Source organism: Mus pahari, chromosome 23 (assembly GCF_900095145.1).
Source record: "Mus pahari chromosome 23, PAHARI_EIJ_v1.1, whole genome shotgun sequence".
NCBI classification, from domain to species: Eukaryota; Metazoa; Chordata; class Mammalia; order Rodentia; family Muridae; genus Mus; species Mus pahari.
The window spans coordinates 12,188,192-12,205,715 of record NC_034612.1 but is presented as its reverse complement, the minus strand read 5'-3'; the positions used below and the strand labels follow the sequence as shown (position 1 = coordinate 12,205,715).

The window sequence follows — 17,524 nt, the reverse complement described above, 5'->3', positions numbered from 1 at the left end:
CAGGCACAAGATGCCCAGAGGAGGGACTAGACCTGGCTCTTGGAGCCCATGCTGAAAAGACCAAGAAGAGGGAGCTACAGGCATGGGGTCAGCGTGGGCTGGAGGGGGCCGCAGTGAAACCACTTGAGTCTCACCTTCTCGGAGCAGCTGAATTCCAGATGCTGGATCTTGGTGGCCAGTTGGATGTTTATCTGCTTTAGCCTTAAGATCTGCCGTTCTGAGCGCGTCTTCACGGAGATGATGATGCCTGGGAGGGAGGGACAGCGGGGAGGGGTAGGGTTCATAAAGCTCGAGTCTTAAACGTGGGGTTGGGGTGAGGAGTGGGCGCACCACAGAGCGCCTGTGGAAGGCGAAGTACGACGTGTGGGGAGTCAGTCTCTCCTGCCACGGCTTAATCTCAGGTCATCAAGCCTAGTGGCAAGTGTCAGCCCCGAGATTTGTGTTCTGATTCACACATATACTTGGAGCATGCAGAGAGAACTGTCACTGGGCAGCCTCAACAAGGCTGGCAAGATTGTTACTCCTGAGCTTAGGAGAAGGTCGCTAGGCACTATCTCCCTGTGCCCCACATGGGCGCCAACTCTACAGGCTAGCTGTGTTCCTGTTCCTCAAGGACACGTGTCCCTAGCAGTAACTGAAAGTTGCTTGTCTTTCCTGGTCAGCATCCAGAGTGTGGAGATAAAACAGCCAGAAGTTAAAGCAGGGACTCCCCCCCCCCCCCATCCTGTAGCACAGCCCTGACCTGCTGATTTGGGATGTCTTGCACGGCTCCAGTGACCCACAGCTCCTGACCCGATGGCAGTGCTGGCCCTCAGATGCAGACCCATAGAGGCACAGGCGTGCAACAGTTACCTGCCCCAGCTGCATGGGGGTGGGGGGGGGAGCTTCCAGCCCCGCTCAGCCAAGGCACCCCCTCAGGGAGCCCACTCACTGTGGCTGTACTATGTTATATTTAATAAATCTTTTACATCTGTCCTTTTGATAAATTGTATTTGAACCATGTGTCAATAGCCGGTCACCTTTGTCTCCACCGGACACAAGGGAATGTTCCGTTTGCTTTTCTCTCTTCCCCAGAGCTAAACTCGCTTAGCGGTGGCCACCTGCCATTCCACAGCCCCAGTGGGCCCTGGCAAACTGAGTGGGCTGTGGTGTACGAGGCACCAGCCCCCTCAGGGGCCACACCTACCCCAAACAAGGGCCCCACTGCTACTCTCTCATCCCAGGTTTCCCAAGCCTGTCTCAGCATCTAGGCTCCCTGAGCCTTCTGCAGCAGAACTGAGGGGGCCAGCTAGCTCTAGGTTCTGTTCTAGGACAACTGTGGTTCCTGGACAAGACTGAACAGCTCCTACTGCCAGCTGCTGCAGACCTATAGAAGCCCTGCTCCTCAGACACAGGCACCAGGGAGCAGCAGGACTTCCTGGGTATCCACTCTAGAGATGGAAGCCAAGAGATGTTGACGAGTGTCTGCAGCAGGGGGATCACTCAGGGGGGCCTGGGCTGTGCTGCCTGGTGTGCCCCATGTGGGAACCCTGGGGTAGGGTAGTCAGCCCAGAGAACTGCTCAGCCGCCAGTGTCCCTCCTGGAGGATGGCCTCCAGTGCTGCCCTGGGCGCAAGTCCCATGGGCAAGGTGTGAAATGGCTTTCAAGCAATCATAGTCAGCAGCTAGAGGTAACGCTCGTCACCAGGTATTGCCATCATACATGTCTCCCGATACCCAAGAGGCAGCGGCCACGACAGAGACCAGGGATGAGGTCGGGGTATCTGGTGACCGCACTACCACCTCAGTACCCACCCCCACGTAGCCTGGGAGCGCAGGAGATGGACGTACCATTGATGATCCGGGCCACCCTCCAGAGCCGCAGCAGGATCAGCAGACCGAGAGCTTCGAAGTGATGGTTTTTAAACAGGAGGACGAGGTCCAGAACGAAAGACACCACCACCACAATGGTGTCCAGGATCTCAAACTTGTGGTGGAAGAACTCCAAGCGGAAGACAAAGATTTTAAAGAAAATCTCCAACATGAAGAAGACCAGGATGGCAAAGCTCATGTAGTGGAACGCCTGCGGGGACAGCAAGCAAGGAGCAATGTCACACAGGATAGTCTCTGGCCACACTTGCCTGGTTACCAGAGAGGACTCCAGGCTGAGGCCAGGTGTCATCATCACAGACCACGTTTCCACCCTGTAGAGATAATCAGGCCGTGCCACACCCAAACATCTCTGGCCAGGCCTGGTTATCATCCCAACACTTGGGAAGCTGAGGCAGGAGGATCGAATTTCAGATTTCCCTGGGCTCCGGAGTAAAAGTGTCTCAATTATTAAAGCAAAGGTGGCCTGGAGCTGCAGCTCCATCACGTGCGTCTGCGCCCTGATCTTACCGTGACCGCGTAGTCTTCCTCGTCTGCCTCGATGATCTTCAAATCTAGAAGGAGTTCAGCAAGCACGAGGAGGGCATCCAGGATCACCAGGCAGATGATGACGACCTGGAGGGAGGAGCAAGAGGCTCTGAGGGCAGGGTGGGGCCTCCCCCATTCTCGGGAACTCTGGGACCACCCAGTCTGTGTCTCCATTACCAGCTCTCAAAGCAAATGCCACTCTCAAAAGGCAGGCAGAGTTTAAGTCTCCTTTTCTGTTTCTGAGGTTCACCATTGCGGGGATACACACAGAATAGATGCTTAGTAAGATATTCAACACACCCCAGCCTCGGGGCTCTGAGTACAGAAGAGGCACGCACACCCCCTCCCTGCAGAGGCTGCCTGTCCTCAGGGAGTGAGGTGGCAGTGTTCTCACCCAATGGGCTAAGCAAGCTCGTCCTGGGGTGTCACACATCCACCCTGCATAGTCAGGGGAAAGGGGGAGAAGGCAGGGTTTTCCTGGAGAGTAGAAGGAATGGGGGGGGGGCGGAATGACCTGCTGGAATTGGGGGAAGGGCAAGTGACAGACTGGGGTGGAGGCCTGGGCACTAGTAGTGGCTGTGGGTAGAGGGGGGTATTAGGTTTTTTCTTTGTGTGTGTCCCCATGACGTGTGTGGAGATGAAGGGCATCCTCAGATGCTCTGCCCTAGGAGTCTGCCTTTTTTATTTTTTTTTCTTGTTGAGACAGGATCTCACTATGTAGTCTTGGCTGGCCTGGAGCTCCCTACATGAACAGGGCTGGCCTTGAACTCGCAAAGATCCTACTGACTGCCTCTGCCTCCCGATGGCTAGGATTCAGTGTGCAACACAACATGGCCTGTTTTGAGTCTCTCCTGGACATGGGCTCACTAGACTGGCCACCCAGGGAGCCCTAGGAGTCCATCTGTCTGTCTTTCCTCAAGGCTACCACAGCAGGTTCTTGTGTCTTTTTTTTTTTTTTTTTTTTTTAAAAAAAAAACAACCTGGGTTTCTGGCCTAGAACATGCAGTCCTCTTCCTTGCAGAGCAAGCACTCCCTGACAGAACCGTTTTCCCAGCCTGGATTTTGTTTTTGTGTTTTACTTCTTGGTTCTTTTAGAGCCAGAAGAAATCAGCACATTCACATGATGAGCTACAGCCAAAGCACAGCCATATTGAGGACAGGCTCACCGCACGGTCACCAAGCTGCACAAAGCATGGATCTGTGCACGGTGTGGATGAGCTATGAGTGTTAACACTGAGTGCCCACATGATCCCCGGGTACAACACAGCCTGGGGTCCCAGTGGGGCAGGCTGGACAGAGAGAGACAAGACGACTTGGAACTGGCTAGTGGGGGCCAGACAGTACTCCAGGCACTGCATGCCACAGAAATAGTCACTTTCCAATGACTAATTTTGCATCATGCGTCTGTCACCTGAAGTTAAAAGTGAGAAAGAGAGCAAGAAAAGACACCCGGCCTCTATGAACTGACACCCCTCCACCTGGCTGCTTTGCATGGCAGGGAAGGTCACATCCCTTTGTTAACCCACATCCCATCCTGTGGGGTGCCAACTTCAGGGTTCCATCAGCCTGCACTGGGACCGTAGCCTCAGCTGGCCACATGCTGGACTCTGAAGCAGCAATGGGCAGGTGAAGTCAGGTGAGCAGAGGGCTCAAGCTCTGGCAGCCCCTTGATTTAGATGAAAGCACCAGGCCCATCTCAGGCCGTCCCTGGAGGCTGGCTCACCCAAGTCTTCCCCCCCCCCCAGACGGTTTCTCTGTGTAGCCCTGGCTGTCCTGGAACTCACTTTGTAGACCAGGCCCCCCTCACACAATAAATACCTTCCTGAGAGTCAGACCTAAGCCTGGCAGGCAGAGGTGGGGAAGAGCCCCTTCAGGGCAGGGACATGCAGGCGGGCGGGGGGGGGGGGCTGCTCTGGGGCTCCCTTTACAGCTGGAAGGAAGCAGGCTCTCTCCCTCTGCTCTGAAATTGCAGGTTTGGGATTTCAACCCCAACAACATAATACCATGTTTCCTGCCATAGCCGCAGAAGGGCTGGCAAGATGCAAGGGATGTGGGTTGCTGGCTCACTTTAAGTGGGAGAAAAGACAAACCTTTCTCTCTCTCTCTCTCTCTCTCTCTCTCTCTCCCTGAGAACAGTGTTCTTGGTGAGACCAAGGCTGGCTCTTCCTGCTTCCAGAAGGGACTTGGACTCTGATGCCCCAAATGGCAACCCCAAAGTGCCTCCCTGTGCTACTGGACTCACCAGGAACTGACCGCCTCTATTCATTTTTTGGTCTCTTGCATTCTCCTGGAGGCAGCCCTGCTTCTAAGACAGCTGTTTGCCACCTCAGCAGAGATAGAAGCTTGCCCTTGCTCATGGGGCCGGAGAGCTGGCTCCATGGTTAAGAATGTTCACCGCCCTTGCAGAGGCCCTAGGGTCAGTTCCTTGAACCCCCATCTGGTGACTTACAACCACCTGGATCTCTAGCTCCGGGGAATTAGACACCCCTGACCTCTGAGGGCTCCAGCTTACAAATGATGCATGCATACACATGTAAATGAAAAATCTTTTTGAAAAAAAAAAAATCGTCCTTCACAATGGTGGAACAGATGGCTCTGCAGAGTTCAGCTCAACTTGTTTCTCTCTGCAGCCAGGAAGTCCCCCACTCTCTCTCCCTGTGGTAGCATCTGCAGAGAGGTGGTGACAGTGAGAGCCAGGTGTGTGTGTGTGTGTGTGTGCGTACATGCGTGTGCATGTGTATTTGCATACATGTAAAAATCAGAGATCCACATGTCTAGAGTTCCCCTCTCCATTTCATTCTTTGAGACAGAATCTCTCATGGAACCTGGGTCTCCCCCAATTGGCCAGTGAGTCCCAAGAAACCTCCTGTCTACCTCCCAGTGCTGGGATTGCTGGCACGTACTGCCACATCCGACATTTTCCCTGGGCGCTGGGGACTCGAACTCAGGCCCTCATGCTTGCAAAACAAGCTCTCCCCTCCCCTGCCCCGGTAACAGCCTCCCCGGCCTACATGTTCTCTGGTCTGAGGGCCAGGCATGGTGATGAGCTTGCAAAGCAGGGGACCCTCATGCCTCTGTCCAGGAGCAGGCATTCTAGAACGAATGCTCCTCTCGTAGTACTCTGAGCATACACATGGGCCAATTTTTCCACAATGAAAGTAACTAGCCTAAAGTAACCGTTTATAGGTTGTCATAAAGATCTGCGGCAGTGGGTACAGTCACGAGGCTCTGGAGCTGCCACCACTCTCTAGTTCTAGTGTATTTCCACCACCCCAAAAGGAAGTCCCATCTTTCTCAAGTGGCCACGCCTTCTCTCCTTTCCTCCCTCCCACGGCCTCCCATCTGGCTACCTGGCTGCTGACTCGGCTGAATGGTTCCGCTACCCAGCATCACACACAACTGAGACCTTCCCTGTCTGGCCGGTCCCTCGGGTCATGTGTTCAAAGTTGCAGCATGTATCTGCATGTCCGTCTCTGTCATGCCCAAGTCATACCCTCTGGAGGGACAGGCCCCAGAACGGCCCCTCCCCCACTGCTAATACAGGGTCAGACCACGCGGAGTTTGGCACGTGCAAGGTGCTCAGAACGCGCCTGTGGGGTACAGGGGTGGCAGATGGGGGGCAGGGGGCTCCCACCTTAGAGACCTGGCGACCTCTCACTCTCTTACCTGAAACCTGTGGGAACTGAAGAGTTTCCTCAGCCGGCTCCTGAAGTCCAGGGACGGCCTGGGCGCGGAGGCAGAGCCAGCCTCGGCATCTGGTCCCGCAGCACTGCCCTCGCCCTCCGCTGATGTGGGTGCTGGCTCCTCCTCCTCCTCCTCATTCTCCCACTTCTTGTAGTTGATATTCCACGTGTGGTAGTCGTCCCCAACCACCGTGAAGTGCTTCAAGAACTTGCTCATCCTCTTGGCGGAAGGCGCCTTGGCTCTGCGAGTGACGGCCTGGAGGGGCGGGACAGAGTGAGCACTTGAGGTCCCCTGGCACCTGTGATGGGGAGTAGGGCCCAACCCAGGCCCCAGGGTGCTCAGAGGGCAGCCTAGCCCAGGTCAAAAGGGTGGGGGTTTTAGGGACACTTATTTTTGGAACGTAGTATCTCAGTGTTCAAGAGGCAGCAGGAAACCCCAATTCCACCAGACATGTCCCTGTGGTCTGGCTGGCTGTCACCAGATACTACAGCCCAGTCTCAGAATAAGGCCCACGTGTAAATACCAGAAGAACTGTGCACTGCCAGAGACATAAGAGAGCTGGCGAGAGCAGAGGAGGAAGTGTCCAAAAGTAAAAGTAAACAGAGTTTCATAGAAAACTCAGAGTAGCCGACCCTGCTCTCTCTCCACAGACTGTGCCAGGACACACAGGCAGAAAAGGCATTCCTCCCAAATGTATCCAGCACGGTGCCACATACCGTCATCCCAGCAGCCAGCATTTAAGGGGCTGAAGAGTGCCAGGCCCGCCTGGGCTACACAGTAAGACCCTCCCCTCCTCCCACCCCCCCAAAAAAAGAACAATGTAGCCGGGTAGTGGTGTCACGTGCCTTTAATACCAGCACTTGGAGAGGCAGAGGCAGGCAGATCTCTGAGTTCGAAGCCAGCCTGGTCTACAGAGTGAGTTCCAGGACAGCCAGGGCTACACAGAGAAACCCTGTCTCGAAGAACCAAAACAAACAAGCAAACAATGTTGTAACTAACCTTACTTGCTTTGGATTTCCCATGTAAACAGCTTTTACAACCTAAGCCAACACATAGTTGTAATCTTAAGGACTCTTCCATGCCCCTGACCCACAACAACGCAAGCGTCTCCTTTGCTGAAAGCAACCTTCTAAAATGAATATTCTATTCCTGGATACTGGTTGATAAACAGTGCCGTTTGTGTACCTGCTGCTGTCTGGGTCAGTTGGAGCCAGTAACTTAATTGTCATAAAATCCTGGATAAGCTGTAAAGTGTCCCATCCCTTCCCTGTATAGTGCTTCCTGTTGCTGTTCAATTAAAGACAGAAGTCCTTTGTGGGGGAACAAGACACAGTCACCCAGTAGACACACAAGATCATACAACAGACAGAATACACAAAAGTTACCACACGGTCACACTCGGGGACAAATTCTCAAGACAGCCTCCTTCAGACAGAATAGAAGATGCAGGAAGTATGTAGTGGAAAATTCAAATCTGGACTCCAAGGTTAAGTGTTTTTATTATTTCTTCCCCCAGGTGCTTTTATTCCTTTCCTTGATGTGACACAGATGTTATAGTGGTGACTCAGAGTTCATTGCTAAAGTGTGTAACCCATAATCCACACAGCCTTTAAACCCCCGTTCCTATCAGGACCGGCTCCCACATCACTAGACCCAACATGGCTCCCGGCTGTCCCCACCTGCAGTACTGCAGCAGCCTCCTGCATCCACCCGCCCCCTTCTACAGGGAACCATAAAAGTTGTCCTAACATCACTGAGACCGTGGCAGGCCTTTGCCTGAAGCTTCTGCCACACTCAGTCCCTCCTGTTAAGGTACTTCCTGTTACTCACACTAAGCCTCACCGGCTGGGAGGCTTCCCCAAGCTCAACTCTTCGAGGAGGCTCAGCCTCATCCCCTGATCCCACCCTGCTTCCATGTCTTTAGTCCATCCTGGTACCAGGAGAGGAGGAGAGGCCCCTCCCCCTAGAATCCTGGATGCCACTCCCACTGTCAGAATCTTGAGACATTTCAAGGCAACCAACAAAGAAGACACCTGCATAAAAGCTTTCCTGAAGACACTCTAATGATGTCTAAGAATGGGAGACTGTGTTCACTTTGAGTTTCAGCATTATTAATACTCCTTGCTCACCCCACTGTTGATTTATTGTCCTGGCTTTTCCTTATGATTTCAAGGGCCCAGAAGACACCCAGCAGGTACAGCAGCTTGTACCACGAGCCTGGTGATCTGAGTTTGGAGCCTCAGAGCTCAAATGTAAAAAGCCAAATACTGCGGCACACATCCGGAATCCCTACACTGCAGAGGGAGGGGGGAGGAGAGAGGCAGAACCAACCGCCTGGAAGCCCTGAAGTCCGAAGTCCTGGAGTATGCAGCCCAGGAAGAAACAAGGGAGAAAGACTCTGCCTCAAACAAGGCGGGAGGTGAGATGATGTCCTGTGACCTCGGCACGCGCACGCGCGCGCACACACACACACACGCACACGCGCGCACACACACACGCGCGCACACACACACGCGCGCATACACGCACGCACACACACCATCTTACAGTTCCATTCACCAAAGGGAACTCTTTAGGAAAATAAACCAGAACATATTTTAACTTAACTTTTCAAACTTACAAATCAGCCCAGGCCATGATGGCCCATGCCTTTAACTCCAGCATTCTGGAGCCAAAGACAGGCGGATCTCAGTGAGTGTGAGGCCAGCCTGGCCTGTAGTGTGAATTCCAATACAAGATAGAGCCAAGAGAGAGAGACATCATATCAAAAACCAACCGACGGGGCTGGTGAGATGGCTCAGCGGGTAAGAACATTGACTGCTCTTCCAAAGGTCCTGAGTTCAAATCCCAGCAACCATACGGTGGCTCACAACCATCTGTAACAAGATCTGATGCCCTCTTCTGGAGTGTCTGAAGACAGCTACAGTGTAATTACATCGAATAAATAAATAAATCTTTTTTTTTAAAAAAAGGTTTGTGATTAAAAAAAAAAACCCAACCAACCAAAAAAAACCCAAAAACCTTATAAATGACATCCTTTTAGGACTGTCACTTAGAAAGCTGAAGAATCTTACAGATAGCCATTGTAGACACCTGTGAGTGACTTATTGCCTTGAGACACCAGTATTCGTTTCTTGAGATTGTCTTTCTCCTGTCTGTCTGTCTGTCTGAATACTTAATAAACTCACTTTCTCTACTTTGCTCTGGCTCATTTTGGAAAGTCTCCTACCACATCCTATCTGGCTTCACCTGAAGGGAGGTGCCTGGGTAGGGTGGGGCAGACCCTCTGGCTGCTGGGGACAGTGTCAGGCTGTGTGGCTCCGCGTGGCTTAGGACATGGGGAAGACACAGCACTTACTTGCCTGCTGATTGGCTGCCTGTCTCAACGGGGCTCTCGGGCCTGTGAGAAGATTTTTGCCATCCTGTGCAGCTGCTGCAAGATCAGGACACTGAACAGTGCCCTGCACAGGGGACACTCTGCAATGCTCCCACGCATTTGTTAAGTGACTAAGCGAACAAAGAAATGTGGCCAGAGGGCTCCTGTGAGAGAAGGCTCAGCAATTAAGAGCACTTCCTGTCCTTCCAGAGGTCCTGAGCTTTGTCCTCAGCACCTACATCAGGTGGTTTACAACAGCCTATTAACTCCAGCTCCTGGCAGATCCGATGGTTCTTCTAGCCTCTCCTGGTAAATTCACATGCATGCGCACGCGCGCAGAGTGTTGTACAGGCCAGAGTGACATGAACTGTCTGTTCTCAGTCTCCAGTTTATTCTCTGGAGGCAGAGTCTCTCACAAGCTAGAGTTAGGCAGGCAGGCAGCCCGGACTCCTCCTGTCTCTGCTGCCAACAGCACTGGCGGCACAGCTGTGTACACAACCACACTTCTGCATGGATGCTGGGAATTCCAGCTCCAGCCCTCAGGCTTGTCTCACTGAGCCACCTCCCCGATCTGCAATCAGACCTTTAGATGTCTGTTCAGTGTGACTTGCTGGGACAGCGTTTACCCAGTAAGCCTAAGGACCGGGATTTGATGCCCAGCATGCAAGGGGAGATGAAAACAGAAGTGGCCAGGTGCTATGATGCACACCTTTCTTTCTTTTTTCTTTTTTGTTTTTTTGAGACAAGGTTTCTCTGTGTAGCCCTGGCTGTCCTGGAACTCACTCTGTAGACCAGGCTGGCCTCGAACTCAGAAATCTGCCTGCCTCTGCCTCCCGAGTGCTAGGATTAAAGGCGTGCGCCACCACGCCCAGCGATGCACACCTTTCAATCCCAGCACTCAAGGCAGAGGCAGGTGGATCTCAGGGAGTTCCAGCCGGGATTATAGGACGAGCCCCTATCTCAAAGGCAAACAAATGAAGGTAGAGAAATGATTTGGTGATCAAGAGCACAGGCTGCTGTTCAGAAGGACCCAAGTCCAGTTCATGGCAACACAACCCCCTGTAACTCCAGCTCCAGGGGATCTGATATCCTCCTCTGGCCACCACAGGCCCTCCCCACCCCCCATCCCCACACTCAAAAACACGGACCCACGCACAGACTTACACATATGTATGTAATTAAAGCCACCCACCAATGTATGCAAATGCATGTAATTGAAAATAAATTCTTTGGGGCTGGAGAGATGACTCAAGTGTTCCAGGCACTTGCTCTTCCAGAGGACCCGGGTTTAATTCTCAATCCTCACATAATGCCTTACAACCATTTATAACACCAGTTATGGGGCTCTGGGGGCCTCTGCAGTCACCAGGGGTGCCCACAGTGTGCACAGGCAAAACACGCAAACACACAAAGTCAATAACAACTTCAAAACATTTTTAAATAAAACAAATAAATACCTCAAAAACTCTCTGGGCAGCCAGCTCAGTGGCTGAGCAGGTAGATACTAGCTACCAAGATTGAACTCAACTCCTAGAACCCACATGATGGAGAGAGCTCACTCCTGTCATTGATCACCACTGGAACAGTGCCACACACACACACACACACACACACACACACACACACACAGATAAGTAAATGCATGCAATTCAAATGTGTTTTAAAGTTCAGAGGGAAAGAATATGCAGAAGCTCAGGGCCAGTGCTTAGGAACTTAATGTGGAGAACGTGTTAGGAACACACAGAGGCTGGAGCATGGCTGGAGCATGATGCGTGAAGGACCGGGGGGGGGGGGGTTCTGACTCCTGGCCAGTAACTGGGGCTGCCTCTCCCTCCTCCAAGGTCAGGAAACTAAAGAGAACACACACTGTGTTCCTGATAAAGGAATGGACCCCACAGTCCTCCTGACTTTGTGCCTGGAAGACTTTCTAGATGAGGAACCCGATCCGTGTCAGGGAGTCTGCAGCTCCCTCCCCTCCTCAAGAATCTCATGGCAAGGGAAATGAGACAAAAAAAGAATGCACTTTCTTTCTTTTTTTTTTTTTTTTTTCGAGACAGGGTTTCTCTGTGTAGCCCTGGCTGTCCTGGAACTCACTCTGTAGACCAGGCTGGCCTCGAACTCAGAAATCCGCCTGCCTCTGCCTCCCGAGTGCTGGGATTAAAGGTGTGCGCCACCACACCCGGCTAAAAATGCACTTTCACTGGACCCTAAACGTCACAGATAGGGCAGATGATACAATGTTACTCAGGAAACAAAGCAAAACAAAACAAACACCTGTTAGGGTCATGTGAGGTGTGGCAGGATATTTGATCACTCTGTGAACCCCCCAGACTGTGTTAACAACAACAACAACAACAAAAAAAAACCAAAACAAACAAACAAAAAAGCCTGTTTCTAGTTGTGCTGTGGCTCAGCCCAAGAGCTTTCTGTAAACAGAACTGAATAAAGTCAAGCATGGACCAAGAGGTGGAGATAACAACCAGTTGACAGGAAGTAAATGGAAGGAAGAGAAGAGGGGGCGGTTTTAGCAGGACAGGTATTAAAGGACTGGTTACAGAGAAAACCAGCCAGATAGAAATGAAGGCAGACGCTGGGCATGGTGCGCAGGCCTTTAATCCCAGCACTCAGCAGGCAGATTTCTGAGTTCAAGGCCAGCCTGGAAGAAAGAAAGAAGAAAGAAAGAGAGAGAGAGAGAGAGAGAGAGAGAGAGAGAGAGAGAGAGAGAGAGAAAGAAAGGAAAGAAAAGGAAAAAAAAGAAAGAAAAAAGAAATGAAGGCAGAAGGAACCAGAGTATGAGGAAGGAAGGAAGGAAGGAAGGAAGGAAGGAAGGAAAGAAACAAAAAGAAAGAAGGAAAAAGAAAGAAAGAAAGAAAGAAAGAAAGAAAGAAAGAAAGAAAGAAAGAAAGAAAGAAAGGCAGAAGGAACCAGAGAATGAGAAGGAACCAGAAAATTAGAACAGATCATTATAGTTAGAGACCAAGCAGAGCAATTCAGTGAGAAGCTGAGAGAAGCCAGACAGAATCAGTCAGCTTGGAGAGGAGTTTGAGCCAGAGTGGCTGAGTTGACTTTCTGAGCCAGCCAGAGCTCAGAAAGTGCGAGGAAGGGTGAGCTTCTTCAGAAGTCAGTCTCAGAAACTGAAAACAAGCCAGGCAGGGTGGCGCACACCTTTAATCCCAGCACTCGGGAGGCAGAGGCAGGTGGATTTCTGAGTTTGAGGCCAGCCTGGTCTACAGAGTGAGTTCCAGGACAGCCAGGGCTACACAGAGAAACCCTGTCTCGAAAAACCAAAAAAAAAAAAAAAAAAAAAAGTAGGAAGAAAAGAAGAAGGCAGAGTGTTACAGGTCAGAGGTCAGTGGAGGAGCACTTGCTCAGCACATGTGAGACCTGCCCTTTAATCTCCAGCACTAGAAAAATAAAGACAGTTCATAGGTGTGTGTGTGTGTGTGTGTGTGTGTGTGTGTGAAGGAAAAAAATCAGTGGGCAGGCTTAAGAGCTAGTGCGGTAGCAATTGCTTATAATATGACACTTGGGAGCTAGAAGCATGAAGATTAGGAGTTCAAGGCCAGCCTTAACTACATAGCAAGTTCTAAGCCAGCCTGAGCTATACAAGACCCTGTCAAAAACCAAACAAAGACAGAAACAAGAAGAAGATACAGGAAGGAACTGTCAGGGACCTTAGAGACAGAGCTACCGAAAACACCAGCGGGAGAGCTGGGGAGATGGCTGGCCACACAAGCGTGAGGACCCTGAGTGTAGATGCCCAGAAGGGTCGTAACACACATCTCAGCATCACGTGCATCATCCCAGCATCCCTGCAGCAAGGGGAGAGACGGGACAACCCAGGCCTGAGCAGGTCTCACCTCGACCCTGTCACCGCCCTTCTCAGCCCCGCAGTGGCTCCTTGGTCATCTCCACCAAGTCCAGGGGAAGCATCCGAGAGCCTCCACACGGTGGGCGGGGCCCTGTGAGGCTCAGCCCCCCTGCTTCCAGCAGCCCACCCCCTCATCTCTGTCCCCTCACCTCTACCCCTGGAGCCTCCCACTCAGAGCCCTTCAGCCTGGCAGCCCCCTAGGTTCACTCAATCTTGGGCTCTTTCTTCCCCACGCGTGAAGACTCAGCTGCCAGTCACTTCCTCGGAGGGCTCCTCCCTGGGACCCCAAACCAGAGTCAGATTCCTCTCCCAGTTCCGCATCCTTGCCTTTCTTCCTTTCCTCTTCCTCAGAACCCTCCTCACGTTACCCAACTCTTACTCCTCAGTGTGTACGCACGCCAAGAAACGAGCTGTGTGCCCTGAATCCCCTCATGCTCCCAGGCCAGCCAGGAATTCCCCCAGGAAACACCTCACCCTGCAGGCAGAAGCCACTGAGGCTGGGGGGCCGGGGGGGTGCTTCTCTACCAAAACCACATATTAACGCGGGAGAGGCAAGTTGTCTCTCTGAAACTTTCTGACCAGTCAAGAAGTGACTCGAGTAACTGGGATGGAAAGACTTGTGGGTACCCGGCAGAGCAGAAAAAGGATTCTGGTTTTAAGTCAAGACTGTCATGCCAGAAGCAGGAAAGTTCCAGAAAAGGGATGACCACAAGACAAAGCAAAAAAAAAAAAAAAAAAAAAGCAAAAACCCATTGTGTTTTAGTTGCTTCATCATCCCAGCCTCTCACTGCCCCAGAAGGATGGGTTCTGAGGAACCTGCTAAGCCCCTGCCCCAGCCAGGATCCTGTGGACCATAGTGGCAACTCTGTGTCACCAATGTAGAAAGTCATTTTCCCCCTCCTCCACTTGGTCACCTACAGTGGCAGATTCTGTCACTTGGGCTTATGGCTGTGCTACTGTCACCTGCAGACTTTACAGTAGAGGGACTGGAACGGGCACCCTTGGGTTAAATGCTTACTATGCAACCGTAGGGACATGAGTATGAGACCCAGCAGCACCCACATAAACACTGGCACGGTGGCTGGAGAGACCGTTCAGTGGTTAAGTGCAAGAATTGTTTCTTGCAGAGGATCCAGGTTCAATTCCCGACCCCCCAGACCAGGCAACTCATAATTGCTCGGAGCTCTAGCTCAGAGGGTCCAACACTCTCGTCGACACCTGCTCCCATGTGCATGCACCCACATACACAGACAGAATTGTAAAAATAAAGATAAAACATTCAAAACGAAAACCCCAAAACCATGGTAAACATGGTGTCATGAATTTATAATTCTAAAGGATGAGTTCTGGGACAGTGAGAGGGTCTTTTTCAAGAAATAAATAAATAAGTAGCTGGAGAGTTGGCTCAGTAGTTGAGAGACCTGTTGTTCTTACAAAGGACCTGGGTTCATTACCCAGCACCCACAAGGAGGCTCATCACGTCCTTAGGCACCAGGCATGCATGTGGTGCACAGATATCCACACAGGCAGGCCAGGCACTCATACACACAAAACAAACAAATGGTGGATGGCCCCCGAGGAACAGCACGCAGCGTCCAAAGCTAACCAACCTATGGCCTCTCCCTGTACCTGTGCAAGAGCACATACATGCAAACACACACACACACACACACACACACACACACACACACGAACGCTCAGACCACCACGTTCCGATTTATCAATCATTCTACTGACTGTTGACCCTATATTGTATGACAGGACCCCACCTCTCCCCCTCCCCCTCAGTCTCCCATATCTGGCTTCCCTAGCTGCCCAATCATAGCTTGGCAGACTGGAGCTTCCCCACTTCTGGTGGTCCCCACTTCCGGCGGTTCCCATTTTTTGGCGGTCTCAGCAGCCGCATGTTCCGGTCTGCTATGTTCAAGTACACAGGTCAGCCTGAACCGCCTCCATCTCAGTATTGGGCTGTGACCCACACTCAGCTCACTTTACCACCAAATCTGCTCCTCCTGGGGGCTCGGGGGCTCGCCATCACTGACACTGCACGCTGAGAACCAATCATCCGGCTGGATCCCCTCCCTCCCTCCCTCCCTCCCTTCCTCCCTGCTCCCATCACCTTCACACATTCCTTCTCTGATCCTTGCCTCTGGCCTGGACCTACTCCACCCCCTTGTGGGGGCCAGCCAGGCTGAGTCCTGACTTTCCCATTGCCCCATCAATACTCTCAGAGAAGAATTATGGCCTGCCTCTCTAGGTCTCCTCTTTGTCCTGCCTGCCTTTGCCCCCCTGCCTACAAAAGCACACCTCACTGGCTCAAGTACCTATCTATCATCCAGGTCTTGGATCTAGATGTCCCTTCCCCAGCCAGCGTCAATTCACTGTACCCCTGTACTGCCGGAGAGGTAAATTAACCCCATAATGGAATCAGTGAGCTGCCCCTCCGAGAAAATGGCAGGACATGTGGCAGGTGTCACATCAGGCAAGTGACTAACCTACATATGTCTCCTGAGGCTGCCAGTATCCACAGGGGCCGAACTGCCACCTGTTGGAGGGGAAAGTCTGTGCCCTGCAGAGCAGCATCCAACACTACAGCAAAGAGTATGTTGTAAGAAAGGCAGCCAACGTCCCAGACCTAGAGCCGCCCCAAGTCCCTTTTCTTTCTCAACTACTCCCAGCTCCTTGATCTGCTTGCTATCCTTGATCCTTGACCTGTAACTCCAACAAGACCCTTCAGCAGCAGCAGCAGCGACCTGGTTCATTTATTGTGTTATCTATCGCACACGCTACCTTCCTTCCCTTCCATGGTAGGCCAGCTCAGCATTGAGGGTCTCAGGTCAGGGGGAAGATGGCAGAGTCAGGCTCAGCCCCAGGGCTGTGTGACTCAGAGACCGTGTTCTAGAATGCAGAGTCAAGAGACCGTGTTCTAGAATGCAGCTGGTGCACAGAAATTCCCTGCCCAGACCATTAACGGGTTGAACTGTGGAATCCCGCTGGAGCAATCTGAATTGACCTTCTTTGGTATGTGGGTCTCTGCTAACAATTGAGATGGAATCACTCGGGATTGGAGTTGTCACTGTCCTGAGGAGCAGGAGAGAGCCACAGACCAGGTCACATGGAGACAGAGGCAGGGATCTGAGTGATACAAGGAGAGCTGAAGCCACCCCCAGCCACTCCCTTCTGCTGGGACACGACACGCAGACACGCCACCTGCTCTCAGAACCCTGAGAAATATGCTGGGCAGAAGGAACATTTTCTGCCTTCATAGGAGGGGAAACTAAGGCCAGGAGAGGCAAGGACACCGGCCTGTAGTCATTTGTCACAAATCAGTGGTGGGAGACGGGTGTTGCAAAGGGCACACTGCTACCACAGGCCCCTGAAGAGGAATGCTTTGAAAGGGGCACCATGATGTTTCTTTAGCTGCTTTTTTTTTTTTCTAATTTATTTTTAGTTTATGTACATTGGTGATTTGACTGCATGTATGTATGTGTGAGGGTGTTGGATCCCCTGAACAGGAGTTGCAGACAGTTGTGAGTTGCCATGGGGGTGCTGGGAATTGAACCCAGGGCCTCTGGAAGAGCAGCCATCTCTCCAGCCCCTAGCTTTGTGTGTGTGTGTGTGTGTGTGTGTGTGTGTGTGTGATATCTTATTTTGCTGCCCAGGCTGGAACATGTCACCATGCCTATCTTCTAAAAAAGGTTAGAAAGCTTGTCTGAGGTGGCTATGGGCCGGCATGGAAGGAAGAGAGAACAAAGTTGCTCTCTGACCACTTTCCTGCGCACATGCACGCGCGCGTGCACACACACACACACACACACAGGATAGAGAAATGAAAACAAATGAGAAAGCCTGTATGGTGACTTGTACCTGCAATCTCAGAACATGGGAGGTACAGAGAGAGAGATCAAGAATCTAGGGTTACGCTGGGCAGTGGTGGCGCACACCTTTAATCCCAGCACTTGGGTGTCAGAGGCAGGTGGATTTCTGAGTTCGAGGCCAGCCTGGTCTACAGAGTGAGTTCCAGGACAGCCAGGGCTACACAGAGAAACCCTGTCTCAGAACTAAAAAAAAAACTAAAACTAAAAAAAAAAAAAAAAAAACAAAAAACCCAACAACACACATACACATGTACACACACACACACAACCTTTGACTCTGAGTCTCCATGATGTGTTGAGTGGAGGAGTGACAGAAGAA

The 17,524-nt window shown here is 51.8% G+C and overlaps 1 protein-coding gene across 2 annotated transcripts in view; it reads right to left on the bottom strand.

Moving 5' to 3' along the window:
- Positions 1-17,524, bottom strand: part of Hvcn1 (hydrogen voltage gated channel 1) — a 32,551-nt gene that overhangs the window by 1,357 nt on the left and 13,670 nt on the right. For both annotated transcript variants that reach the window (XM_029533861.1, XM_021186704.2), the window contains 4 exons: positions 6,063-6,335; positions 2,379-2,483; positions 1,830-2,061; positions 135-247 (listed from right to left, as the gene is read on the bottom strand). In XM_029533861.1, coding sequence (XP_029389721.1) covers positions 135-247; positions 1,830-2,061; positions 2,379-2,483; positions 6,063-6,335 — 723 coding nt within the window. The remainder of the gene's footprint in view (positions 1-134; positions 248-1,829; positions 2,062-2,378; positions 2,484-6,062; positions 6,336-17,524) is intronic.